The 27,569-nt window shown below is 36.9% G+C and overlaps 2 protein-coding genes across 2 annotated transcripts in view; one reads left to right on the top strand and one right to left on the bottom strand.

The window, feature by feature from the left end:
* Positions 1–20,221, top strand: part of dnah5l (dynein, axonemal, heavy chain 5 like) — a 59,934-nt gene extending 39,713 nt beyond the window's left edge. Inside the window, exons 61-87 of the mRNA XM_051098840.1 lie at positions 806–1,135; positions 1,729–1,935; positions 2,058–2,300; positions 3,147–3,301; positions 3,605–4,269; positions 4,488–4,768; positions 4,881–5,096; positions 5,812–5,979; positions 6,922–7,026; positions 8,378–8,491; positions 8,593–8,769; positions 8,869–9,063; positions 9,210–9,365; positions 9,472–9,654; positions 10,511–10,681; positions 10,765–11,143; positions 11,284–11,555; positions 13,658–13,822; positions 13,969–14,236; positions 14,417–14,538; positions 15,919–16,074; positions 16,163–16,354; positions 16,462–16,650; positions 16,763–16,895; positions 18,404–18,612; positions 18,681–18,902; positions 19,638–20,221. Coding sequence (XP_050954797.1) covers positions 806–1,135; positions 1,729–1,935; positions 2,058–2,300; positions 3,147–3,301; positions 3,605–4,269; positions 4,488–4,768; positions 4,881–5,096; positions 5,812–5,979; positions 6,922–7,026; positions 8,378–8,491; positions 8,593–8,769; positions 8,869–9,063; positions 9,210–9,365; positions 9,472–9,654; positions 10,511–10,681; positions 10,765–11,143; positions 11,284–11,555; positions 13,658–13,822; positions 13,969–14,236; positions 14,417–14,538; positions 15,919–16,074; positions 16,163–16,354; positions 16,462–16,650; positions 16,763–16,895; positions 18,404–18,612; positions 18,681–18,902; positions 19,638–19,850 — 5,886 coding nt within the window. The 3' untranslated portion in view covers positions 19,851–20,221. The remainder of the gene's footprint in view (positions 1–805; positions 1,136–1,728; positions 1,936–2,057; positions 2,301–3,146; positions 3,302–3,604; positions 4,270–4,487; positions 4,769–4,880; positions 5,097–5,811; positions 5,980–6,921; positions 7,027–8,377; positions 8,492–8,592; positions 8,770–8,868; positions 9,064–9,209; positions 9,366–9,471; positions 9,655–10,510; positions 10,682–10,764; positions 11,144–11,283; positions 11,556–13,657; positions 13,823–13,968; positions 14,237–14,416; positions 14,539–15,918; positions 16,075–16,162; positions 16,355–16,461; positions 16,651–16,762; positions 16,896–18,403; positions 18,613–18,680; positions 18,903–19,637) is intronic.
* A 356-nt stretch (positions 20,222–20,577) lies between these two features.
* cavin4b (caveolae associated protein 4b) lies at positions 20,578–27,265 on the bottom strand. The gene is made up of 2 exons (XM_051098839.1): positions 26,655–27,265; positions 20,578–21,980 (listed from the first exon to the last, which is right to left on the bottom strand). Exons 1-2 carry the CDS (start codon positions 27,018–27,020, stop codon positions 21,396–21,398), a joined length of 951 nt encoding a protein of 316 aa, XP_050954796.1. The 5' UTR covers positions 27,021–27,265; the 3' UTR covers positions 20,578–21,395.
* Between the last annotated feature and the right edge of the window lie 304 nt (positions 27,266–27,569).

The following is a 27,569-nucleotide window of genomic DNA, read 5'->3' as shown; positions in this document are numbered from 1 at the left end:
TGTTGAAAACCCACAAAATCTGTGGGACCTGAAGGATTTTTCAACTATTACAGAAGGTTCAAATGCTCACTGATGCTTCAGAATGAAACACAATGCATTAAGAGACGGGGTGTGAAAACTTTTGGAATTTGAAGATCAGGGTAAATTTAACTTATTTTGTCTTCTGGGAAACACGTAAGTATCTTCTGTAGCTTCTGAAGGGCAGTACTAAATTTAATACACAATAAAATACACAGAAATGCTGAGAAAACAAAGAATTTTTGGGACCTGAAGGATTTTTCTGAAGAACAGCAGGCAGTTTAACTGTTCAGGACAAACAAGGGACTACTGAAAAACTATCACTGAACAAAAAAACAAACACAGCTGTGGATCATTCAGGTTCTCTTGTGGACTATATGTAAACGTCTTCAGTGTGAAATATCTTACTCAGATCAGTACTAAATAAAAAATAACATGCATTTTGTATGATCCTTTTTATCTTGGTAAAATAAGTAACATTTTGCAGATTTTACAAAGTGTATGTAAACTTTTGACGTCAACTGTATATAGATGACCCCAACAGACATGGACTACTAAATGTAATACAACATTTTTAACAAGTAAACAATAATAGAGTGCTGCAGTGATAAAAATTTTTTGAAAGCCAACCCGGATTATGATTATTGTCCACGATAAAAACCCATGACTTTAGGATGATGGAACAGAATGTTTCCAGGCTTTGGCCTATAAAATCTGTCATCCCTACAGCACTCCTATTTATTATTCTGCTTGACTGAGGCTCCATTATTTTTGTTCATTATTTTAGATCACTAACGAGATTGTTCGCCAGCTGATGGTGCAGGGAGGTTTCTACAGCCTGGAACGGTCTGGGGAATTCACAACAGTAGTCGACTTGCAGTTGGTGGCTGCCATGATCCATCCTGGAGGTGGCCGCAATGATATCCCCCAACGACTCAAACGCCAATTCTGTGTGTTTAACTGCACTCTACCATCCAACTCCTCCATAGATAAGATCTTTCTAACGCTGGCCAGTGGTTACTTTTGCTCAGAAAGAGAGTTCCCGGAGGAGGTGTGCTCTCTAGCTGCCGCCCTGGTTCCCACCACCAGGAGAGTGTGGCAAGCAGTCAAAGCTAAGGTACTGCTTTCATAATACGGTCAAAAGAGGTATTGTTTATTGTACATGAAATCTAGGGGAGGGAATCTGTAGCCTCCTCCAAATGTGATTTGATTTGTTCTGAGTCTTTTAAAGCATGCATGCACAGGACACAGTGGTCCAAATGATTAGAAAATGGTGCCCTCATGTGGTCATTATGCTTCAACATAAACTGTGAGCTGCATATTGTTTAGCCTTTGCAATGTTTTATATATACTATCATTCAAAACTTGTAGGTCAGTAAGATTCAAATTTTTTTTAAAGAAATCAATACATTTATTCAGCAAGGAATGAATAAATTGATCAACAGTGACAGTAAAGATTTAAATTGTAATCAACTTTTCTTTTGTAAATAAATGCTGTTCTTTTGAACTTTCTATTCAATTCTATAAATAAATAAATAATCATGGTTTCTACAAAAATATTAAGCAACAGAACTGTTTTCAACACTGATAACAGTAATACATTTTGTTAATATGCTAACAGGCTGCCAGTTCAGCGTATTAGAATGATTTCTGAAGAGTCATGTGACACTGAAGACTGCACTGAAAATTTTATGATTATACTGTTTTCAGATGCTGCCTTCTCCTGCGAAGTTCCACTACATTTTTAACCTGCGTGATCTGAGCAGAATATGGCAGGGGATTCTCACTGTGGGATCAGAAGTATGTAAGACGCCTCAACTACTGGCATCTCTTTTCCGCCACGAGTGCACACGGGTCATCGCTGACCGCTTCATTGATCAGAAGGACAGAGAGACGTTCGATGGCATTTTAGAGAGGGTGAGTCAACTAAACCCTGACTGGCATTTCTTCTTAATGGGTTTAATAAAAAAAGAATAGATATTAATTGTATAATATGTATTTCTTTTATTTGTATTTATTATTTGATTTCTCTACTAAAGATCACAGTACAGGATCATGGTCCTGCCCTTGTGGAGCAGGGGCCAACGGAAACTTATTTTGTGGACTTCCTACGGGACGCTCCGGAAATGACGGGAGATGAACCTGAAGATGCAGAAGCAGAGACACCAAAGATCTATGAGCCCATTCCTTCCTTCAAGGCCCTCTCAGATCGCCTGTCTGTGTTTCAGCAACAGTATAATGAAACTGTTAGAGGAGCAGCCATGGATCTGGTCTTCTTTGAGGTTAGTGGAACGAAAATGCGACCCAGGTTTGAGTCCCTTCTATCCAATAAAAGGTCAAAAAAACATAACTTTGAATAATTTTTTAAAAAAAATGCTTCAGAAGGAAACGCGATACATTAAGAGCTGGGGGTGAAAACTTTTTGAATTTGAGTATCAGGGTAAATTTAACTTATTTTGTCTTCTGGGAAACATGTAAGTATCTTCTGTTGCTTTTAAAGGGCAGGACTAAATGAAAAAAATGTGATAATTAGGCAAAATAAGAAAAATGTACACATCTTCTGTTCAAAAGTTTATATCCCTGGCTCTTAATGCATCATTTTTCCTTCTGAAGCGTGAGCGAGGGTTTGAACCTTCTGTAATAGTTGCATATGAGTCCCTCAGTTGTCCTTATTTTGAAAAGATGGATCTCAAAATCATACAGTCATTGTTGGAAAGGGTTCAAATACACAAAAATGCTGAAACACCAAAAAGAATTTGTGGGACCTGAAGGATTTTTCTGAAGAACAGCGGGCAGTTTAACCGTTCAGGACAAACAAGGGACTCATGAACAACTATCACTTAAAAAAAAAAAAAGAGTCAAGTATATGTAAACAGTTTTGAACAGGGTCTTTTATGTGAAAAATCTTATTCAGGTCAGTAGTACTAAATAAAAAATAACATGCATTTTGTGTGAACCCTCTTATTTTGGTCAAATAATAATTGACATTTTGCAGATTCTGCTAGGTGTATGTAAACTTTTGACCTCAACTGTATACAATATTTATTTATTTATCTTTATAAAAGTTATGTATTATTAATTAATTCATTTATTTATAATCTCATATTGTTTTCTGTATACTCTCACAGGATGCCATGATACATTTGATGAAAATCTCACGAATAATCCGGACAGCTCGTGGTAATGCACTACTGGTTGGAGTCGGGGGTTCTGGGAAACAGAGTCTCACCCGACTTTCATCCTTTATTGCTGGATACCAGAGCTTTCAAATCACACTGACACGGTGAGAATATTGTAATTGTTCCTAAATTTGGTGGCTTGATTTCACAGTGCTGTCATAAGGTCTTTTCACGCCCTAAACAGAATGCTGGGTTATTTTCTTGCATGTTTCATGTTCTGTGAATCATGTTCTTCTACCCAGGGTTAAAAGTAGGGTTTAGAATGATGATAACCTGATTTAAGCAACATGTAAAAGGCCTAATAGTTTATACTTTCTATCAATGATTTATACTGACTTCAGTATATATTTTATTAAATGATTTCCTCTTTAGATTTAACATATTTAACATTTTATCTTCCCTTACAGAACATACAATGTGAGTAATCTAATTGAGGACCTGAAAACCCTGTACAGAATCGCAGGTTTGGAAGGGAAGGGCGTGACCTTTATCTTCACAGACAATGACATCAAGGATGAAGCTTTTCTGGAGTACATGAACAACGTTCTGGCATCAGGAGAAGTCTCAAACCTGTTTGCTCGAGACGAGGTGGATGAGATCACCCAAAGTCTTATTCCAGTCATGAAGAAGGATCTTCCACGCTGCCCACCCACCATCGACAACCTCTACAACTACTTCCTGTCCCGGGTGCGCAGTAACCTCCATGTCGCTCTTTGCTTCTCTCCTGTTGGCGAGAAACTGCGTTCCCGTGCCTTGAAGTTTCCCGGCCTCATCTCGGGCTGCACTGTTGACTGGTTCCAGCGTTGGCCACGGGATGCTTTAGTAGCCGTGGCTCAGCATTTCCTCTCCAACTATTCACTGCGATGTTCAAACGAGGTAAAGAAGAGCGTGGTAGAAACAATGGGAACATTCCAAGACATGGTGGCTGAGATCTGCACTGAGTACTTCCAGCGATTTAGGCGTCAGACTTATGTGACTCCCAAATCCTACTTGACATTTATAAAAGGATACCAGATGATTTACTCCGAAAAAATTGAACATGTGGGGATGCTTGCAGAGCGAATGAACACAGGTTTGCATCAGTTTTAGATTCTGAATTTAGATTTGTTACTGTTCTTTTTTATTTAGTTGGAAGAAAAAGCTCTCAGCTTGATATCTTAAGCATTAGTCTAGGAATGAGAGACCAAAAACCAAAATTCATTAAAAAAAAAAGCATGTTACTATATTAAAGCAGAATAAGAATGCTATGATGCAGCATCTGTTCTCTAAACTCTTTCGTCTCATCTACAGGTCTCGAGCGACTCATGGAGGCCGAACAGTCTGTTAATGAGCTTCGTGTGGAGCTGAGAGAGAAAGAGAAGGTGCTGGCAGTGGCTAACCAGAAAGCTGGTGAAGTTCTGCAGGAGGTCACCGCCAAAGCACAGGCTGCGGAAAAGGTGAAGGCTCAAGTACAGAAGGTGAAAGACAAAGCCCAGGCGATTGTGGATGAGATAGAGGGGGACAAGAAAGTGGCCGAGTCCAAACTAGAGGCGGCAAAACCAGCATTAGAGGCAGCTGAGGCTGCACTAAAGGTAGATGTCTGGAGCACGTTAAATCACCTATGAAACACAGTTTAGTTAAATGTTTGACTTGAAGATCTTGAATTTAGTTAACTTATATCTTTATACCATGTGTGGTTTCTAGACCATAAAGCCTGCTGACATCGCAACAGTGCGTAAACTGGGAAAGCCTCCACATCTGATCATGCGGATCATGGACTGCGTGCTGCTCCTGTTCCAGCGACGGGTGGATGTGGTCACCATGGACCCTGAGAGACCCTGTGTGAAACCTTCATGGAGTGAAGCTCTTAAATTGATGAACAATGCTGGATTCCTCGGCATGCTGTTAAACTTCAACAAGGTCAGACAGCACAGTGAAACCAAATCAAATCTTCATTTTAGGTCTTTATTAAAGTGATAGATCTAACTCTATCTTATTGGATGAGCCATGGTAAAGTAATCTTTACAGTTTTTTCATATGTCTGGCTTTGCAGGGTTTATATTAAGGATGAGCAATAATTATGAAAATCCCGTTCTCATATTGCACTCATGTAACACTAATAGTAAATCACTTCATCTCTCCAAGTTAATAATGCCACCTATATGGAGCTCCATGAATCTTATGTGACTGCTATTTGAACACTTCATATCTGTTCAAGTGGAAACCCCCATATATATTTACTGTGCATTATTATAGACGTTGTGCTATTCACTCTATCAGTGACAGAGTACCCTTTGGGATGTGGGTCAATGGTTGCTGGAGAATGAATCTGTTTGGACTACATAAACAGGATTATAGTGGCCTAGTCATGATCCAAGTTTAGAGCAGCCTCAGGCCAGTATGACAGAATAGCTAGCACAGTCACAGTGGAATTGACACTAGGATGGAAATAAAGCAGAGGTTAAATATATGAATTCCTATATGACCTTGTGATTTGCCCATCTGTTTGGGTCAAAGTGATTCGATTTTGTCAGTAATAAATTCATCATGGTTACTAATGAAATTCTTTGTTGTAGTCTGTTTTAACAGTCCAACAGCATCACATTTTCTTTGACATTTTTGTTATCCTTTAAAGGACACTATTACAGAGGAGATGGTTGAACTGCTCTCTCCATATCTGTCAATGGAAGACTACAACCTAGAAACAGCTAAGAGGACCTGTGGTAATGTTGCAGGCCTCTGTTCCTGGACTGAAGCAATGGTGGAGTTCTTTGGCATCAATAAGGAAGTTCTGCCCCTAAAGGTGATGTATCACTAACCTTTTGTGGGATGTGGTTAAAGCATTAGTTCACTTCCAGAATGAAAATTCCCTGATCATTTACTCACCCCCATGTCATCAAAGATGTTCATGTCTTTCTTTCTTTAGTCGAAAAGAAGTTAAGGTTTTTGAGGAAAACATTCCAGGATTTTTCTCAAATTGCAGCTTCAAACAGCTCTACATGATCCCAGCCAAGGAACAAGGGTCTTATCTAGTGAAACGATCGGCCATTTTCTAAAAAAAAAAAAATTACATTTATATACTTTTTAACCACAAATGCTCATCTTGCACTAGCTCAACCTCACACATTACGTAAACACACATGCATGTGACTTTCGCAAAAGTAACAACCCAGTGATTTCAAAGAGATAATTTTGAACTGATCATACGAAGAACTAACTACGCATAACTTTTCCAACGTGATTACACAGTGCATGAAGACGCGCATCACAGAGCTAGTGCAAGATGAAAATTTGTGGTTAAAAAAAGTATATAAATTGAAATGTTTTTTTTTTTTTTTTTTTTTTTTTTTAAAGAAAATTACCAATCGTTTCGCTAGATAAGACCATTATTCCTTGGCTGGGATTATGTAGAGGCCTTTGAACCAGCATTAAAACCACAATTTGGACCTTCAAAAAAACTTGAAATGTTTTCCTTAAAAACCTCAAAAAAATTATTTTTGACTGAGGAAAGAAAGACATGAACATCTTGAATGACATGGGAGGAAAACTGAAAACTAGATGTTTCATATTCTCACTGAATAGAAAGTCCAAAAGAACAGCATTTGAAATATAATGTTACTTGTGACTTTACTTGTGGTGTCACTTTTGATCAGTTTAACGCATGCTTACTGAATAAAAGTATTATCCCTTTAAAAAATGTTGTTACTTTATGAATTTATTTCCATACTTTATGTGTGTATCACAGGCAAACTTAAAGCTTCAAGAGGCTCGTTTGACTGTAGCACAAGAAGAACTATCAAAGGCTCAGGAACAACTGGACGCAAAGCAGAAAGAGCTGGACGAGGCTCAGGTTTGATACAAAGGGTTTCCACGGGGTTTGGAAATGTATGGAAAAGTATAAACTTTGATTTAGGTATTTTCCAGGTCTGGAAAAGTATGGAAAAATGAAAAGCAGAGTATGGATGTATTTGTGTTTCCAGACTTTTGCCCCTATTTAGTTTTTTATAATAGAAAATTAAGAATTTAATGAAAATTAAAGATATTAATGAAAAATGAAAAAAAAGTATTGTACAAGAAGTCAGAGTCAAAATACAGCTGAATGAATTCAAGGTGCACTTTTTCATTATGCAGATTGCAGATTATAAGCATTTTGGGTTTCTCACAATATTCTTAGCACCGTATTACATGGCCTCAAGGACCTTTGCAAAATATACAGACTTTTATGTGTGCACGAGAAACCATTAAACTTAGAATATAGGACAAAGCACACTGATCCACCTATTGCACCATCAGCCATTACACGGTGTGGTTTCTTGGTCGCCGCTGAGTATGCGTCAAAAAAACCTAAGGCATACTGCACTAACAAAAGCCAAATTTTAAACACTTTTTTACAGTACCTGTCTTTTTTATAAACCCTTGAACTTGGCAAATTTTATGCCATCAGCCCATTTCCTGTCATGGTTTCTCTGCCGCCACAGAGGATATGTTTAATTGGACGTTAGGCCTTGATATTAGAGTTACTACCATAAGAAAAGCCAAATTTTGAGCATGTAGATCCGTTAATTCATGTGCATCTATGCTCTTGTTTTATTCATAGTAAGATGGCAGTGATGCACAAAGGAAATAGGTTATAAAATTATGTGTTATGGTTTGTTTCATGCAAAAAATTCTCATGCACATGTGAAGATTTTCTTGAGGGCACAAAAAAGCTTATTTTGTGCAGATGACTGTACTATATACCAAGTATAAAGCTCTATGAGCCATTTATGTTAAATATGGTCTGAAAATCTACTGAGAGGTTTGGAAATTTGAGTTTGGAAAAGTATGGAATTTTGAAATGGAAAATGTGTAGGAACCCTGGAGAGATATATATATATATATATATGATATATAACCAAGAATCAGATTTATTTTATTAGAAAAAGTGCTAACAAATTAACTTCATGATTTTTGATTCCATTATTAGATCTCAAATGTGCCGCCTTCTGCAGAAATGGGCAGAATGACACTTTAAATTCTCCTTTTGAAGATAAATGAATGAAACATATATTTTAAAATATATAGTTAACACTGTTGTTTGGATTTACATTTGTAATTTTCAAAAAAAAAATAAATAAATGAAATGTAATTTTCTATGAATTTACAAAGATTTAAATTTCCATCTGGGATGTTTATGCACAATGGCGATTGTTGTTGCACAGACGATGTATGATGCCGCCATGAAGGAGAAGCAAGACCTGCTGGATGATGCTGAGGCATGCAAGAAGAAAATGTCTAATGCTGTGGCACTTATAGATGGACTTGGTGGAGAAAAGGTTTGAAAATTCCTTACAGGATTTACATTAGATTAAATGAGAGATGTTTGACTGCATTGAAAATGACACTCCTTAAAAACGTTCAAATGCTTCTGTCTTAGATTCGCTGGACAGAGAGCAGTGCTCAGTTCGAGAGACAGATCAAAGATTTGGTGGGGGATGTTTTACTGGCCACAGGATTTCTGTCCTATTCCGGGCCTTTTAACCAGGAGTACCGCAGCCTGCTTTTGCAGCAGTGGAAGAAAGAAATGAATATCCGCCGCATCCCTTACAGCGAGGTACATCCTGAATCTTCACAACAATTTATTGTTCCTTCAAGTTTGTATGAGATGTTGGTTTTACACTTTATTAATCTTATAAAATGTCTTCTCACGCAGAACCTGAATTTGATCAGCATGCTGGTGGATAATGCAACTATAGGAGAATGGAACCTGCAGGGTCTTCCCAACGATGACCTGTCCATTCAGAACGGCATCATCGTAACAAAAGCTTCTCGTTATCCTCTGCTCATCGATCCGCAGGGCCAAGGCAAGATCTGGATTAAGAACCGTGAAAGCAATAATGAGCTACAGGTATTTGATATTAGATTTAATTTAATTTTATTATCATTACTGTAATTATCAGTGTAATTAAATCATTCAATATGGCAACTTTGAACAAAAGTAGTGGGACTGGGCTTTAAATGTAAGTTAACGGAAGAGACATATTTTTAAACCAGGTGACATCTCTAAACAACAAATATTTCCGAACTCACCTGGAAGACTGTCTATCCCTGGGCAAACCTTTGCTCTTAGAGGATGTTGGGGAAGAGCTTGATCCAGTGCTGGATAACATTCTGGAGAAGAACTTCATAAAGACTGGAAAAACTTCTAAAGTAAATCATATGACTTCAAGAATAAATTATATCATATTTTTAACATTTCTAAACTTAATGTTATACAAGACACATGCCTGGTCTCATACCTTTTCCCTTGTGTTAGGTTAAAGTCGGAGACAAAGAAGTGGATGTAATGGATTCATTTACTTTGTACATCACAACCAAACTAGCCAACCCAGCATACAGCCCAGAGATCAATGCTAAGACAGCAGTGGTGGATTTTACGGTCACTATGAAGGGTTTGGAGGACCAGTTGCTTGGGAGAGTCATTCTCATAGAGAAAAAGGCAAGTCTGAGACAGTGTTATTTTAGTATCATTAATATACTATTATAGTTTTTATTAATATTTTGAATTAATTTTATATTTTTAGATTTCATATTAAAGTCAAAGTTTTAGCATTTTATTGTCTTTTTTTTTTTTTACTTTTTGTCTATGTAATTTTTTATTCAGTTTAATTTCAAGAAATTTTGTCTTGGCAATTAGTTGAAATAAACTATGCTTATTTAAATTCAGTAAAAATTTTCTTATAGAAATAAAAATGTTTCTAATTAATTTTTAATGTGTGACCCTGGATCACAAAACCAGTCATAAGGGTCAATTTTTTTTTTAAGTTGAGATTTTAAAAAAAATCTCTGAAAGCTGAATAAATAAGCTTTCCACTGATGTGTGGTTTGTTAGGATAGAACATTTTTGGCCAAGGTGCACCTATTTGAAAATCTGGAATCTGAGGGTGCAAAAAAATCTAAATATTGAGAAAATCGCCTTTAAAGTTGTCCAAATGAAAATCTTAGCAATGCGTATTACTAATCAAAAATTAGGTTTTTAAGTTTGATATATTTAGGGTACGAAATGTAGAGAATATATTCATGGAACATGATCTTTACTTAATATCATAAGGACTTTTGGCATAAAAGAAAAATTGTTAATTTTGACCCATACAATGTATTTTTTGCTATTGCTACATATGCACCCATGCTACTTAAGACTGGTTTTGTGGTCACATTTTAGCTTTGGTTTTAGTTAACTATAATAACCCTGGTCACATAATAAGTGAACTATATATTGCATTCTGTGCAATCAGTTAATCAGTAATGTAGCTCTCACATATCATAATGATTTAATCAATTATTTTACAATCAAGGAAATGGAGGCTGAACGTGTGAAGCTCTTGGAGGAAGTGACATCGAACAAGAGGAAGATGCAGGAGTTGGAGAGCAATCTTCTGTACAAGTTAACCAGCATTCAGGGCTCTCTAGTGGAGGATGAGTCTCTTATCGAGGTGCTTGGAGTCACCAAGACTATAGCACAGGAGGTACTTTCTTCATTTACAGTCATGTGCTTTTAATCTGACTTATAAAACAATTGTGATAGCTAAAATCTCCTGCCGTCCCCTAGGTGAGTCAAAAGCTTGCAGTTGCTGCAGAGACTGAAATGAACATCAACAACACTCGAGAGGAGTACCGGCCAGTGGCCACCAGGGGGAGCATCCTCTATTTCCTGATTGTGGAGATGAGCCTGGTCAATGTGATGTACCAAACTTCACTACGCCAGTTTCTGGGCATCTTTGATATGTCGATGGAGAAGTCGCCAAAGTCCCACGTTACAGCTAAAAGACTAGACAACATCATGGAGTACCTCACATTTGAAGTGTTCCGCTATACTGCTCGGGGACTCTATGAAGATCACAAGTTCCTCTTTACGCTGCTTCTGACGTTGAAAATAGACCTACAGGCCAAAAATGTTTCCCACAGCGAGTTTCAGACCTTCATCAAAGGTTTGATGGCTTGAAAGGTTTCACAATTCCTTTTAACAGGGTCAGCTTTAATATAATTAAACAGAAGCACACAGAAGTTACAACCGGTTACTATTCAATATGTCGTTACATCCCACACAATTCCCTTTACCTTCTTTTAGGTGGAGCATCTCTGGACTTAAACTCTGTCGAGCCCAAGCCAAGACGCTGGATCCTGGACACAACGTGGCTAAATCTAGTGCAGTTGTCCAGCCTGCCTCCCTTCTCTGCTCTCCTAACCCAGGTGGCCCGCAATGACCGTGCCTGGAAGAGCTGGTTTGATGAAGCCACTCCAGAGGAGACTCCTCTTCCTGATGGTTATGAGAGCCAACTGGATGCTTTTCGCAAACTGCTGCTGATACGAAGCTGGTGTCCTGACCGCACCATTGCACAGGTGCCCTTTTTCAGGGTTTAAATACTTTCTCCTATATAAGTTTAAGATGCAGAGCAATATTATTTTAATGTCATTACTGTATTGTATCTTAAGATATTTTACATAAAAGATGTTTACATATTGTCCACAAGAGAAAGTAATAGTTCAGTTTATAAAAATAACCCCATTCAAAAGTTTACGTACACTTGTTTGTCCTGAACAGTTCAACTGCCCTCAGTTCTTCAGAAAAATCCTTCAGGTCTCACAAATTCTTTGGTTTTTCAGCTTTTTTTTGTATATTTGACCCTTTTCCAATAATGACTGTATGACTTTGAGATCCATCTTTCCACACTGAGGACAAACAAGGGACTTATATGCAACTATTACAGAAGGTTCAAACGCTCACTGATGCTTCAGAATGAAATACAATGCATTAAGAGGCAGGGTGTGAAAACTTTTGGAATTTGTAGATCAGGGTAAATTTAACTTATTTTGTCTTCTGGGAAACACGTAAGTATCTTCTGTAGCTTCTGAAGGGCAGTACTAAATTAATACACAATAAAATAAACAGAAATGCTGAAAAACCAAAGAATTTGTGGGACCTGAAGGATTTTTCTGAAGAACAGCAGGCAGTTTAACTGTTTAGGACAAACAAGGGACTTATGAACAACTATCACTAAACAAAAATAAAAGTATTAAAATGTATTAAAATGTAAATTTAAAAATACATGTTTAAAATGTCTTTAAACAAATATTGCAAACTTCATGTAAAATAGAAATATCTGTACTATAAAAAAAAAAAACCTTGTTGTCTGATATCCAAACCTGATAAATGAACAGAGTGTCTATTCTAATCTTTTGTGAGCTCTTAGAAGCAACTAAGTAAGCGTTTTTCCCTTTCAAGACCCTCCAGTCTATAAAAAGATCCTGTGAAATGAATTCGAACAGCTGATCGGCCACTGAGCTCCAGATTATCACTTAACATTCATAATCAAACCTGCCTGTTATGACGTTTAACGTTAACGATAGTGGGGTTACAAAACTTCTCAAGAACACCTGCCTAAGTCACTTTCATGCCACAATTAGTAGCAAAGAATAAATAATTTATGGTTTGCATAAAGAAAATACTTACTTAGCAAGTTATATGATACCCTGTGATGGACTAGCCATCAGTCTAGGGTGTTTCCCTGCCTAAAGCCAGTGATGCTGGGATATGCTCCAGCATTCCTGGAAGCGGTTTGGAAAATGAATTGATGCATGTATATGATCATTTTTTTTGCTCTGTAAAATTACAGATCTTCAGTAGAGTGTTCATAATGAAAGTAGATGGAATGAGGATGCCTCCTGGCTATAGTCATTTATAATTTGACACCACAGGCCTGTTATATGGTCATGGGTCGGCACATGTTGTTCATTTACTGGTGACTGGAGTTCTACCACCTTATTTAGACAGTGTCGTTCTTAGATACATGTTGCACTTTTAATGTTAATTACTTTCACATAAAGAGACATTGACAATTGTTGATTCAACCACTTTGCTCCTAAAATGAGTTAAGGGTTAAGCACATTACACCCAGTACACCTGTTCACGCCCCGTCACTCACTGGGTTATGTGAGATACTATTTTAACGGGAGCAATCACATGTTGTACTGTGGTGAAATATTAATTGTCCAAAGATTTCCTGTTGCATGTAATGACAAGATTAAGAAATTTAATCTTACTGCAGTTTGATGCTTGATTTGCAGACACTGTCTCACTATTGGCAGTGATTAGTTTAAATTTCAATTTTGAATGTTGTGTTTAGTTAAGAGCCATTAAATTTACCATGCATATAATATTAATTATTTACAGCATGCATTTATCTCTAACAGCTGCTGAGACAAATTCAAACCAGTGACAAGAAGCCACTGACCTCTCACTGACCACTGACCATGCGTGTGTGTGCATGTTATTAACAAGACTAAATATATTTTAATATATATTAGTGAGAGAGAATGCATGCTAGGAAGTCTATAATCATCATTTCTCTGTTTGAGCTTGATAATTCAACAGATGCTTTAAGGTGTTTAAAATAACAGAATTTATTTAAAATGGAATATAATTTTGCTCCTTGTTATTCTAGGCACGTAAATACATTGCAGAATCAATGGGGCTGAAGTATGCAGAAGGAGTGATTCTGGATATGGATGCCATGTGTTCAGAAAGTGATAAGAGGATACCTCTAGTCTGCTTTTTGTCTATGGGTTCTGATCCTACGGAGAACATAGAGAGACTTGCCAAATCAAAGGTATGAATAATTATTATTCATTATTACACACCTTTCTAAAATACTTGAGATGTGGCATTCTGAAGTCAAATGTTGCTGTGTTGCCCCAGTAAAGCTTGATGTGAAGGTTGGGATTCATACATTTTTGTTTTCTTGTTATTTCACAGGGTGTTCCTTGCAGGCCAATCTCCATGGGACAGGGACAGGAAATACATGCGAGAAGGCTTCTGGCCCAGAGCATGTCTGATGGAGGCTGGTTACTTCTGCAGAACTGCCATCTGGGTTTGGAGTTCCTGGATGAAGGTTTAGACACAGTTACCACAACGGAGAGCATCCATGACAGTTTCAGGTTGTGGGTGACCACAGAAGTGCACCCTAAGTTCCCTATTAACTTCCTGCAGTCTTCAATTAAATTCACCAATGAGCCTCCACAAGGTAGAGAAGAAGAAATTCTGCTGTTACTTCTTCATTTGCTAGATTTATCATTATTGTTATTAGAATATCTCTCTGGTTCTTTGCATTCAACATCATGTCATTAAAAAAACAAACAAAACAGGAAATGAAACTCTAAGCATGCAGAGACTAATAATGTGGGGTTAATGATCTGCAATGCAGGGGTGAAGGCCGGACTGAAGCGGACATACAATAGTGTGACCCAGGAACAGCTGGAGATCTCCAACATGCCTCAGTGGAGACCACTTTTCTATGCTGTGGCCTTCCTCCACACCACAGTCCAGGTCAGGACAGCTGTTAAACCACGTCACTCACTGCTCTCGCATCCTAACATACATTGAATACTCATAGCGTTAGTTCATGGAGGTTTTTATTACTACATTAGTCCAAATGAAGACCATGTGTCAGCTCTTTTTTAAATATTAGCTCACAAATGACCAAAAGCATTTGTCAGTAATGTAATTAAAATAGCAACATATGTCAGATGCAAATGGATTTTCTTTTTCTTTTTGTTTCTCAATTGTTTTTGTCAGCCAAAACCCTTAAAAACCCTTAGATGCAAAATATGTATTTGAGGTTATTTTAAGCTATTTCCAAAATGTAACATTTCAGAAATTTAACATTTCACATATTCATGGTTCTCTGATGTTGGTTAATGTTCATGATATTCATGTAAAAAGATAGAATATCTAATATTTATTAGTTTTATTTAAAAAAAATCTTTGCATTGAGCTAGACACAGCTCACAAATCTCTTTTTAGTTGTGATAGTGTCTCAGTTCACATTACATTCAAAATAGTGTTTTAGAAACCCAATCAAGTTGGCCTAATAATAATAATAATAGCAATAATAATGATTATTATTTGTATTTTTATTTATTTATTTTTATTAATAATAATAACTATTATTATTATTCTTTATTAATAATAATAATAATTATTATTATTATTATTATTATTATTATTTAAACTTTAATAATTAAAAAAATGAAGATGATATATATTACTGTTGTAAATTGAAATTTTGTTGTTAAATTTAAAACAAATTTGATTTGAAATTTTAAAATGATAATTTTATAAGTTACAATGCTAATATTTAATACTTAAATTCTTAATACTTAAATTCTTTACTTTTAAATGTTCAAACCCTTTTAATGTTAAGATTTTAATGTTTGAAATCCTCAAGCTTTATGGAGCCCCAAACCTGCAGAAATTTTAAATAAATAAATAAATAAATAAATGTAGTAATAGGAAACAAAATAAACAAAATATGACTTGATAAAATAAATATAGTTCATTTGTAATAAATCTGTTTCTGTATTTATTTTTACATTTATTTTTATTCTTTCTTGACAAAAGTTTTTTTTGTTTTTTGTGCATCATGGAAAGGAGAGAGGAAAAAAGTAATAAAAATAAATTCAGGATTAAATTTTATTACAAATGAACTATATTTGTTTTTATTTCATTCGTTCATTCATTCATTCATTCATTCATTTATTTATTTATTTATGCAGGTTAGGTCCTCCATAAAGCTTATGGCACATGGCATTTCCAAATGCACTTGGGATGCAATATTACATTTGATTTTATTAATTTTTTTTTTAAGTATTACTTTAGCACAACCATTTAAGACTTGTTGTCCTCATTGTCATATTCCTTTTAAAGGAGAGACGCAAATTTGGTCCACTTGGCTGGAACATTCCCTACGAGTTCAACCAGGCTGATTTCACCTCCAGTGTCCAGTTCGTGCAAAACCACCTGGATGATATGGACGCCAAGAGAGGTGTGAACTGGACTTGCCTGCGATACATGCTGGGAGAGGTACTATATACACCTGACATTGATTTTATGTTTTTTGACACAACCTAAATTTTAGCAACATGATGCATTTTTATTATTGGCTCTATAGGTGCAGTATGGTGGACGTGTCACGGATGACATGGACAAACGCCTGCTCAATACGTTCGCCCGTATCTGGTTTAGTGAGAACCTGTTTGGTGACAAGTTCTGTTTCTATAAAGGATACACTATACCAAACGTCAAGATGCTACAGGATTACCATGCGCATATTGATACTCTGCCATTGGTTGATACACCTGAGGTGATACAGATAATTATGATTATTATTATTATTATTATTTTCTGTGGGGTTTGATGGGGCAGCTGGGTGGCTATCTATAACCTGTTGATTCTAATTTCATTCAATAGGTATTTGGCCTACATCCCAATGCTGACATCACTTACCAGACCAACATGGCTAATGAAACCCTGAGCACCATCCTCAACATCCAACCCAAAGACAGCAGCAGTGGGGAGGGCGAGACCAGGGAGTCGGCTGTGCAAAGAATGGCCAATGAGATGCTAGAAAAGCTTCCTCCTGACTATGTGCCACATGAGGTAAAGCTGAAGATGAATTATTGGGCAACCTCTTTTTTTAAGCTAAAGTTTAAAGCAAACTTGTGTCTTATTTAAATATAGGATGAATAAGCTTTCAAATGACTCTATGCAGGTGAGGAGTAACCTACAAAAAATGGGAGCGTTCCAGCCCATGACTATATTCCTTCGTCAAGAGCTCGACAGAATGCAGCGCGTCATTGGGCGTGTCCGCAGTACCCTCACCGACCTTAAACTTGCCATTGATGGTGAGTTCTGGAAACTTTCACCCACAGTAGAAAAAAATACATTCCAGAGTTTGTACTAGGTGCTTAACCCTTGAAAATAGCAATATTCTTTAAGAGGTATTTGAAAGTGCTTGAACTACTGAAAAGACAATGTATTTATTTTTCATACAAAATGCAAGAATTTAAAAAACGTCATACTTTTTTTCACTTATTTCTAGCAAGCTAAGCCAGTAGTAGTGGACAGTGTCATGTAAACATGCCTGAAGACGCAAATAGAGGAACAGATGAACCGAATCAACTGAGAATCAAACTCATGAATTCAAACATTCAGTTCAAGTGGTTCACTAACAAACACCAGATCAAATTAGAAGAACCATTCATTTTTGAATTTCAACTGATTTTAAATTGCGAATCATTTGATTCAGATCAGGACTTCAAATTGTGTATCGTGAATCATTTGACTTAGATTGGAACTTTGCATATCTCAAGTCATTTGATTTACATCAGGACTTAGGAGCAGGTTTGTGAATCATTTGACTTAGATCAAAACTTCGGAGCGGGTTCACAAATCATTTGATTCAGATCGGGACTTTGGTGCGGGTTTATGAATCATTTGATTAAGATTGGAACTTCAGAGCAGGTTTGCTAATTTTTTGCTACAGATCGGAACTTCAGAGTGCGGATCATGCATCATTTGATTCAGTTCGGGACTTCGGTGTGGGTTCATGAATCATTTAAATTAGATTGTAACTTCGGAGCGTGGATTGTGAATCATTTGATTCAGGTCGGGACTTAAGTGCATGTTTGCAAATCATTTGATTTTGATCTATACTTCGAAGCGGATCACGATTCATTTGATTCAGAACGAGACTTTGGAGCGGGTTCACAAATCATTTAATTTAGATCGGAACTTCTGAGCGTGGAGTGCAAATCGTGAATCATTTGATTCAGTTCGGGTCTTCAGAGTGCGTATCGCAAATGATTTGATTTAGATCAGAACTTCGGCGCGGCTCGTGAATCATTTAGTGAACTGAATGATTCGCAATCCACGCTTAGACTTCTGATCTGAAATTATGGTTTGAATCATTCAGATTGGAACTTCGGCGCACGGATTGAATAATTTTATTCAGATCAGGACTTTGGTGCGGGTTCGCGAATCATTTGATTCAGTTCAGAACTTTGGAGGGTGGATCACACATCATTTGATTCAGTTCAGAACTAGGTAGATATATATAGAGATGTATACATCTCTAAATCTATATCCATATAGTTGTCTAGATCAACTTTGCGTAAAGTATGTTTATCTATTTATCTTTTTTAAAATTTGAAAGATAAGGCATTGTTTGGTAGGTGAGATCTCTGTTTGAAGTCCTTAAATATCATAAAAGTAGTGATTGAAAAGTCCATGAAAGTCCTGGAATTTCATTTTACAGTATCTGTACGGACCCTGACACTCATAATTTCAATAATAAGAAGAATAATATTAGACACTTTATGTATTGTAACCCAATGATTTTACAATTCCAAAGGGACTATAATAATGTCAGAAGATCTCCGTGACGCTCTGGACAGCATGTATGATGCTCGTGTTCCAAAGTCCTGGCAGAAGATCTCTTGGGATGCTGCTTCTCTGGGTTTCTGGTTCACTGAACTCCTTGAGAGGAACCAGCAGTTCCACAACTGGACTTTCAGTGGTCGACCTCATCAGTTTTGGCTCACAGGTTTTTTCAATCCACAGGTGGGTCAAACATCTTATTTGATGCTGGTTTCATTTGATTCAGGTTAACATGCTGTTTTTCATTAAAGGGGTTCCTAACAGCGATGCGTCAAGAGACCACTCGAATGAATCTGTCTAAAGGCTGGGCCCTGGACACTGTCATCCTACTCAACGACGTCACTCGTATGATGAAGGAAGATGTAACAGGACCCCCGCCAGGAGATGTGGGTGGTGTCTACATCTACGGCCTCTATCTGGATGGTGCTGGGTGGGACAAGAAAAATGCAAAACTGACAGAATCATCTCCAAAGGTATTCAGGGGAAGGATGATGATGATATGTGGCCAAAGACAACATTTCTTATTTTCATTTAGTTATTAAAAACTACACATATTTTTTTAATTACAAAAACAAACAATAAAATTATTAAAATGATAACTAAAATTACAATGAAAACAGAAAATGTAAAAATAAATATTAATAAATGTTATCTTTTTTAAATGTTAATATCTCTAAATTAACACTGGTTGGTGTGTTATTCTAATTGTAAGAAGTTTAAAAATATATATTTATGTATATTATTATATTTATGTATATATGTTATTATTATTTGGTTTTGTCTTAATAAATAACAATCGTAAGAAAAGAGTTAAGAACATTTAAGAACAATTAAGTATTTAACTTTTTTTCTAGACTCAGTCAGTGACTTTATCAGCAGTCTTAATCCTGCTAGTATTTTTCCTATTAACATCCTTTATTATCTAGACAGCCTGTGAAGCACTGCAATTGACATTATATAAAAAAATAAGTCCAGTATAAAATTCTCTGCCTTGTTTAGAATTGTGGGTAATGTAGTTCTTTACAATGAATTTCTCTATTATACCCGTAAAAAAAAAAAAAAAGTATAAATAAATAAATAATAAAATTCTACAGAAGCACATCCCATCATGCGGTGCTAACATTCAGGGATCTTCCAAAATCAACTTATCATTCGTGCATGACTGTCTTTGTTTGCAAAGCCATGATATGTCTGGTCTTGTTTGGTAGGTTCTCTTCACTCCATTGCCGGTTGTGCATGTGTATGCGGTGAGCAGCACCACAGAAACCAAGAAGCCGCCCATGAATCTGTACTCCTGCCCAGTGTACAAGAAACCAAGACGAACTGACCTGACATACATCTTTCCACTGTTGCTCCGGAGCAGCCAGAACCCAGACCACTGGACACTGAGGGGAGTTGCTTTGCTCTGTGACTGTAAATAAACCCACAATCTAGTCCAGAGCTATTTATACTCAGTAAACAAGATAAAAAAAAAAAAGAAACACACACCAACAAATAAAAGTCTCTCGTTTAAGAATTATTTCCTTATTGGTACACCTGAACAATTTTTTTCTCAATTTATTATTAATAATATGACTAGATTTTTTATGTACTGGCACCTGTGTTTTATATCTATTGACTATTATTTTGCCATTCCGCTTTAGTGTAGAAATATTTAAAAGTTTGAAAGCAGCAATAATAAAAGTTTAAATGTACACAATTATTTGCACAAACGTGAATCTTTTTCTGGGATTTTGCAGCGGTGTCCAAACTATGTGTATATATGGCGAAAATAATGTGTAGAAGAAACATTGTTCCACTGCAACTAGTGTGCTTGAGTGAAATATTCTTTATTCACACGTGCATTTATCAAGCATATCATAGCATATAAAAGTGTGATTAAAACAAACAGTGTAAAGACAATCTCATAGTGGCAGTCTAGGCTTTTTATTATCATTACAACCATGTTGTCTGACTATTTTCTCCATCCGTCCGTTAAAAAGTTTGGACACCTGCATAATAGTAAACAAAAAAGTGCCATACAGCAACACTTTATTTTATTACTGCAATCCTTAAAAATCAGACTGATTGCAAAGCGCTTTTAATCAGTCTTGAGTACTGATACGCAAAGTGCATTTTTTTCCCAGAAACTCTTCAGAAACCAGCTGATTGAGTTAATATGTTTTATTTAAAAATACTACAACTGAATGGAGGTTAGACTGCAAAAGTTGTTTTTCAGAGTTTACACAGAAAAATTATGTTTATAAATGACTTGTCTGCACAGATATATTTCAAACACCACTACAACATCTAAATTGAAAAATTTAATTCTAAACTCACCCACTGTTGACATGCTGGATGTCAGTTGACACCAGAATATATCTGAAGTTCAAAATGCACTTCTCTGTGAATTATTTTTAAATTCAGCTATTTAAAGAAATTTCTTAAAAATATTTTTACACACACTCAGCAAATAATGTCAATTCATAAAAGGTGCACTCAGTAATTTATCCTCAAAATGTTTAACCATAAAGAATGAATAGAGACATCTTACAAAAATCTACATGAACTGGGTCTTCTATCATAATCTACCTTGTGTTTTCATAATGCTTCATCCACTCCCGTAGGTGGTGGTATAAAGACAAAAAAAAATCACTGAGTGCACCATAATGTTATTAATTTAAATGAAAAACCATAGCCTAGTCATCTCAGTACATTGATTTAACATTCATAACCCTTCATAGTCCATAGTAGATGTAAACAAGAAAATCAAAGAAGAAGAAGAAAAAAAAAAAAAAAACTCTGGGTATTGTTTGTATCCTACAACTTCCTTAATTCGTTCATTCAGTTGTCGTAAGAACCATCCACTTATCCACACTAAGAAGCAAGATCTCTGATCTTCCCAATCTTCTACCTTCAAGTTTTCCATAACCAAATTCATATCTGTACATTAGTCTTTCCCAAATGTGACTGTCAAGGCTTGCCGCTTAAGAAAGCTGCTTCATATCATACATCGGCACTTCCGATTCCTCACCCTTGCCCTCATCTTCTTGTTTCTCCGTTGGCTCCGTGTAGGCCACACCTGGGCTGGCCTTGCGGCCCTTCGGTGGTGGGACGGGCGCCGTTCCTTCTGTGGTCCCTTCTGCTCCCTCCTGACCTTCAGCCACCGTCCTTTCCTTCTTCAGGTTGAGTTTTGCTGGCACGGTTTTCGTGATGGTTTCCTTGAATCGCTCGCCAGACTGTTTCAGCCGTTCCCCGGACTGGCGGATTTTCTCACGCCGTTCAGCTGTTACTATGCGCTCACCCAGCTTGTTGACCTTGGTGCCCAGATTATCTTTGGTCTTAGTCATGTTCTCACGGGAGAAGGTCTGCTTCAGGCTTTCGATGCGTTTCAGGCCGGTCTTCTTTAGTTTGGCAGCAGTAGATGAGTCTGCCTCCTCAACGACCATGTATTCCTCATCCGAGTCTGGAAGCGGGGCATCTGGGGCATCTGGGTCTACGGAAGCGTCTCCGCCAGTTGCTCCCTTCGGAGATCCTTTAGGAGCAGCGACAGCTGGGACCTCATTATCTCCCTGTAGGAAGAGAATAAATTTACCATAAATTTACCATACTTTTACCATGCATAGCACAGCTGAGATTTTAAATCAAATGGTTTTAGGCTACTTAAAAGACAAAAAATGCAAAAAAAAATTAGCTTACAGTTTACTCATCTACATTGTAAATGTTTTATGTTGAATCGATATCTTAAAATAAACACACATGGGTTATTGTGCTCTAAGAAAATGAGAATTTATTAAAAGATAATTGCATTATAACTCTATCCACCTTATTCTAAAACGTGGAAGTAAGCTTATGGGCAAGACTTCCGGTTCATTAGCCGCTATAGGGAAATAACAGCATGCAGTAAACAGTAAAACCGTTTGCACTACAAAGGAGTGTGTTCATAATTAATATAATGCATTAAAAATGGTAAAACACACCAATTTGCAATATCAGGCAGCAAAAGATGTTTGTACAGCTAAAAATAGTTCAACGCAGATGAAACCGGAAGCCGCGCCGGCTCTTATGGAAAAAAGGAGGGGTTACAAAACAAAATAATTGTAATCATTGTTGTGAATATTGTGAAAAAACGCAACTAACCATATAATCATGCACAATTAGCGTACCACAATAAGGTATAAAGGATATATGACTGATTACTTTCCAAACAAATAAATATATGATAGAAATAGTGGTTTGCGTATCTTGTATCTTGTTCTCTTAAAGCTTCCGCTAAGATAATATAGTCCATTACAGTGTACACAACAATCGCCCACGCTACAAGATAAACACTTCAACAATATTACAAATACTAAAGTTCTCTGGGGACATTTTCACTACAGTCGACAAATAAGAGGTAAGATACTTAACTTAAGATATTCAACGTAACTTAAGACGTAAGATATCACCATTTGCGTTTGAATGGAAGAAAAGAGCGCGAATCCGCGGACTGATACGAAGACGTGAAAGTAGCGCCGGCGTCAGTTACTCCAATACGCGGGATATCGGTCCGCCAATCAGATTCAAGCATTCAAAGTATTCCAGAAAGCCGTTAATTAACTTGCTGAGGAGAAAACAGACGACGGTTAAATACGTTTGCTTTAGGTTCACCATTTGATATCATATGTAATGTAAAATGTGGGTTTTAAGCGAAGTCAGTTGAGAATTTCAGTACTATTAAAATTAAAAACAGTTGAGCAATATCTAAAGTGCAAAAGATTGTTAATGAATACAGCGTGGTGAATTTGTACACCCACCGGATCGCACAAAAAAATAAGGTAGGTTTTAAATCATTAAAAATCGTTTATATGAAATTAATAGTGTGGTGTTGCATAACTCACACATAATATGTCATAACACATAACATAACCTGTCGTAGCTTAGTAAGGCTACATAAAATGCTAATAGCTAGTATAAGTGGCTCAAGTTACGTGACTCACTCATGAACTGAAAGTAGTTACCACTTCTGATAAATAGTCGCGGTGCTTTATACACGAACAAAATGCACATTTATATATAATAAACAGACAAATGATAACAAACGGCAAGTGTTCAATAAGTTATTAAAGACTCAGTCGACAGCTTTTTTAACCATCACTCTGTCAGACGCGATAGCACTATATTAGGACATGAAGCTTCGGTGCAGCTCTCAGAATAACCCTGAACAAGTCTGTCAGCTGTTCTCCTCACGGTACAAGAGACGATCAAACCCATGGGCACTAATTAAAAGTAAAATTGCTAGAGAAAGAAAATATGAGCTAATTTGTGTACACTAGTAGCCCATTAGTCTTCAAGAAAATTCTCAATGATATGGAAAATGGAGAGCATTAGTTTATTTTCTATGATAAATCTTCAACTAAAATATTCTAATTGTAAATTTGACATAATAATGAATCTGGAATAAAACAAAAAAACAAAACAGTAAGTTGAATTTTAATTGATTTAATGTGGTGTCCTAAATTCAAATCTACCAAAAGAATATTTGCAACAGATCTTCTCTTAAAAATGTATAAAGATATGGTATTATTAAAAGGTTTAAGATCAATTATAAATCAGTTTTAATCTTCTCTTGCTATTAGGCTTATTTGAAACTAATTGTGCTGATTTGTATGAATTTTTAATGCATTGTTAAGTGCTTTTGTACACAGTAATTGGGCTCTCCTAGTACAAGCTACCCAAATTATTCTCAAGCTATTTCAAACAACAGCAGATCTAATGCAGATGTATGAAAGTCTATTTCCAGATTTAGCAATGAAACATTCCTCCATGATGTCATAATTCTGTACTCGATCTTAATCTGATTTCAGACATCTAGGCTCATTTTAAACAACAGTGGTATTCCAAATAAGGCTTTGTAGTTCATTCTCGTATGCACTAAAGAGTGTATATTAATTCATTTTTACTCCATTATGGATCGCATTACATGGTTTATCTGCGTGTTACTCCAGACATCCTGCCACATATCAGATAAAATGGCCGCCAACCTAATCCTCCGTTCTCAGTGGGGACTGGCAGAACATTCCTGCTGTATTGCTTTTGGCTGGAGGCCATATGAACTTCTAATGTACCAGGATTTATCTTGGATCAAGCGAGACCTTGTATCTTGAAATAATCTGTCTATCTTTGATAACCCCATTTGCTCAGGACGAAATCTTGTAGAGTAAGTTCAGAGCAACGGAAAACAGTCCGCTATTCTAAGGTTTGTTTCCAAAACTAGAGATCCAAACTTTATATGGAACCCAGAAAAACCAAGTCCAAAAGTTGAAGTGTCAAAAGACAAGCAAGGAGTCAACAAATAATCAATGCATGCAGATTCCACCATGAGGAAAGGAAACACTCCACTTTTCCAAAGTACATTTCCAAAATTAGACCTGCTTTAGAGATCCTAACTTCATTTGGAATCCAGAAAAACCTAGTCCAAAAGTTGAATTGCTGTAGGTCAATCTAAGAATCAAAAAATATTCGATGCATGGAGTTTCAAATATGAGCAAAGGAAAAGGTCCACTATTCTAAGGTACGTTTCCAAAATTAGACCTACTTTGACTATCCAAACTTCACTTGGAACCCAGAAAAACCCAGTCCAAAAGTTGAAATGTTGTAGGACAGTCTAAGAGTCAAAAAATAATTGATGCATTGAGTTTCAACCATGAGGAAAGGAAAAGGTCCACTATTTTAAGGTACGTTTCCAAAATTAGACCTGCTTTAAGGATCCAAACTCCATGTGGAACCTAGAAAAACCCAGTCCAAACGTTGAAATGTTGTAGGACAAACTAAGACTTAAAAAAATAATCAATGCATGGAGTTTCAACTATGAGCAAAGCAAAAGTTCCACTATTTTTCAAGGTACATTTCCAAAATTACACGTGCTTTAGGGATCCAAACTTAATGTGAAACCAAGTCCAAAAGTTGAAATGTTAAAGGACAAGCTAAGAGTAAAAAAAAAAAAAATCGATGTATGGAGTTTCAACCGTGAGAGAAAATGGTCCACTATTCTAAGGTGTGTTTCCAAAATTAGACCTGCTTTGAGGATCCAAACTTCATGTGAAACTCAGGAAAAAACGGTCAATAGTTGAAATGTTATTGGACATTCAAGGAGTCAAAAAATAATTCATGTGGAACCCAGAAAAACCCAGGACAATCTAAGAGTCAAAAATAATTGATGCATTCAGTTTCCACCATGAGGAATGGAAAAAGGTCTGCTATTTTAAAGTATGTTTCCAAAATTAGACCTATTTTAGGGATCCAAACTTCATTTGGAATCCAAAAAAACCCAGTCCAAAAGTTGTAGGACAATCTAAGACTCAAAAAATATTTGATGCTTGGAGTTTTAACTATGAGCAAAGGAAAAGGTCCACTATTCCAAGGTACATTTCCAAAATTAGACCTGCTTTAGGGATCCAAACTTCATGTGGAACCCAGAACAATCCATTTCAAAAGTTTAAATGTTGTAGGACAATCTATGAGTCAAAAAATAATCAATGCATGGAGTTTCAACCATGACCAAAGGAAAGAGGTCCACTATTCTAGGGTACGTTTCCAAAATTAGACCTGCTTTAGGGATCCAAACTTAATGTGGAACCCAGAAAAACCCAGTCCAAAAGTTTAAATGTTGTAGGCCAATGTAAGAGTCAAAAAATAATGGATGTATGTAGTTTTAACCATGCGCAAAAGAAAAGAGGTCCACTATTCTAAGGTACGTTTCCAAAATGAGACCTCCTTTAAAGATCCAAACTTCATTTGGAGTTCAGAAAAACTCCAAATGTTGTAGGACAATCTAAGACTCCAAAAATAACGGCTGCATGGAGTTTTAACTATGAGCAAAGAAAAAGATCCATTATTCTAAGGTACTTTCCCAAAATTAGAGATATGTTTCCAAAATTAGACATGCTTTATGAATCCAAAGTTAATGTGGAACACAGAAAAAACCCCGTCCAAAAGTTGAACTATTGTAAGACAATCTAAGAGTCAAAAAATAATCAGTGCATGGAGTTTCAACTATGAGCAAAGGAAAAGGTCCACTATTCTAAGGTATGTTTCCAAAATTTCATTTGGAATCCAAAAAAAACCTAGTCTAAAAGTAGAAATGTTGTAAGACAATCTAAGACTCATAAAAATAATCGATCCATGCAGTTTCCACCATGAGGAAAGGAAAAAGGTCTTTAGACATCCAACCCCAAAAATCCGGTTCAAGAAGAAAAAAGTCTTACCTGGTAGATGACGACACGGAACTTGTTTTTGTTCAGCAGCTCGACTTGGGTTTCCTCCACTTTCTTGACGCGTATGTTCTGCTTTTCCACCCGCACGCGGACGTCCTTGACGTGGCAGCTGACCTTGCGCGTCTTCTCTAGAAGTTTCTCCACGGTGCTACTTGTGGCCGTGTGCTCCTTCGTCAGCTTCACCACGTCCGCCTGGATGGTCTTCACGGTGTTCTCCAGCTCCAGCTGCCTCTCCTCCATGCGTTGCTGGCACGCCTGGACATTGTCAATGATCCCGGACACCCTCTCCAACAAAGTGAAGATGTTCAGGGTGCTGGGCTCGTCCGCCACACCTGCCAGTCCCAGTTTGTCGGCCATGCTTGTCCTTGTAACCCAGACTAGAACTGCCGAAGGTCTCAGTTCCTGCTACAGTGGAGTTCTGTTGGCGCACAAGGGTTATGGGATCGCGGGGCCGTGGTGGGCCCTGGAAGACGCTTGGATGAGACAGACTCGCCCTCTGACTGGAGCTTCATGGACGTTCTGGAGAATATAGAAGCTCCACCCTTCCTGTATATAGGGAACACAAGGTTCAAAGGCCAGACACAGAGGGAATGACTGGAAAAGAGGGCAGAGGGGTTGGAAGGGGGCACTGAAACAACTCACCATGAATTCAGCGTTATAAATATCCACAGTAAGGTGACACCTTGTCAATTTTGGAAGATGCGTGTGCAGCTGAGATAATGGAAACCCCCTTCGTTCTCGATCGCACTAAAGAGCTATGTTTCTTCAAAGAAAAGGTCATATTTTGTTGCACAAACAATACCAAGACGTTCCATCACTGATAGTCACCCAGTTGTCCAACTTTGGACAAAAGCTTTCAGCTTTAGCATTATAGTTTGGGAAGTTTAACAACTGAGGGAGCAGTTT

Source organism: Labeo rohita, chromosome 24 (assembly GCF_022985175.1).
Source record: "Labeo rohita strain BAU-BD-2019 chromosome 24, IGBB_LRoh.1.0, whole genome shotgun sequence".
Taxonomy (NCBI): Eukaryota; Metazoa; Chordata; class Actinopteri; order Cypriniformes; family Cyprinidae; genus Labeo; species Labeo rohita.
This window is presented reverse-complemented; position numbering and strand designations above follow the sequence as displayed.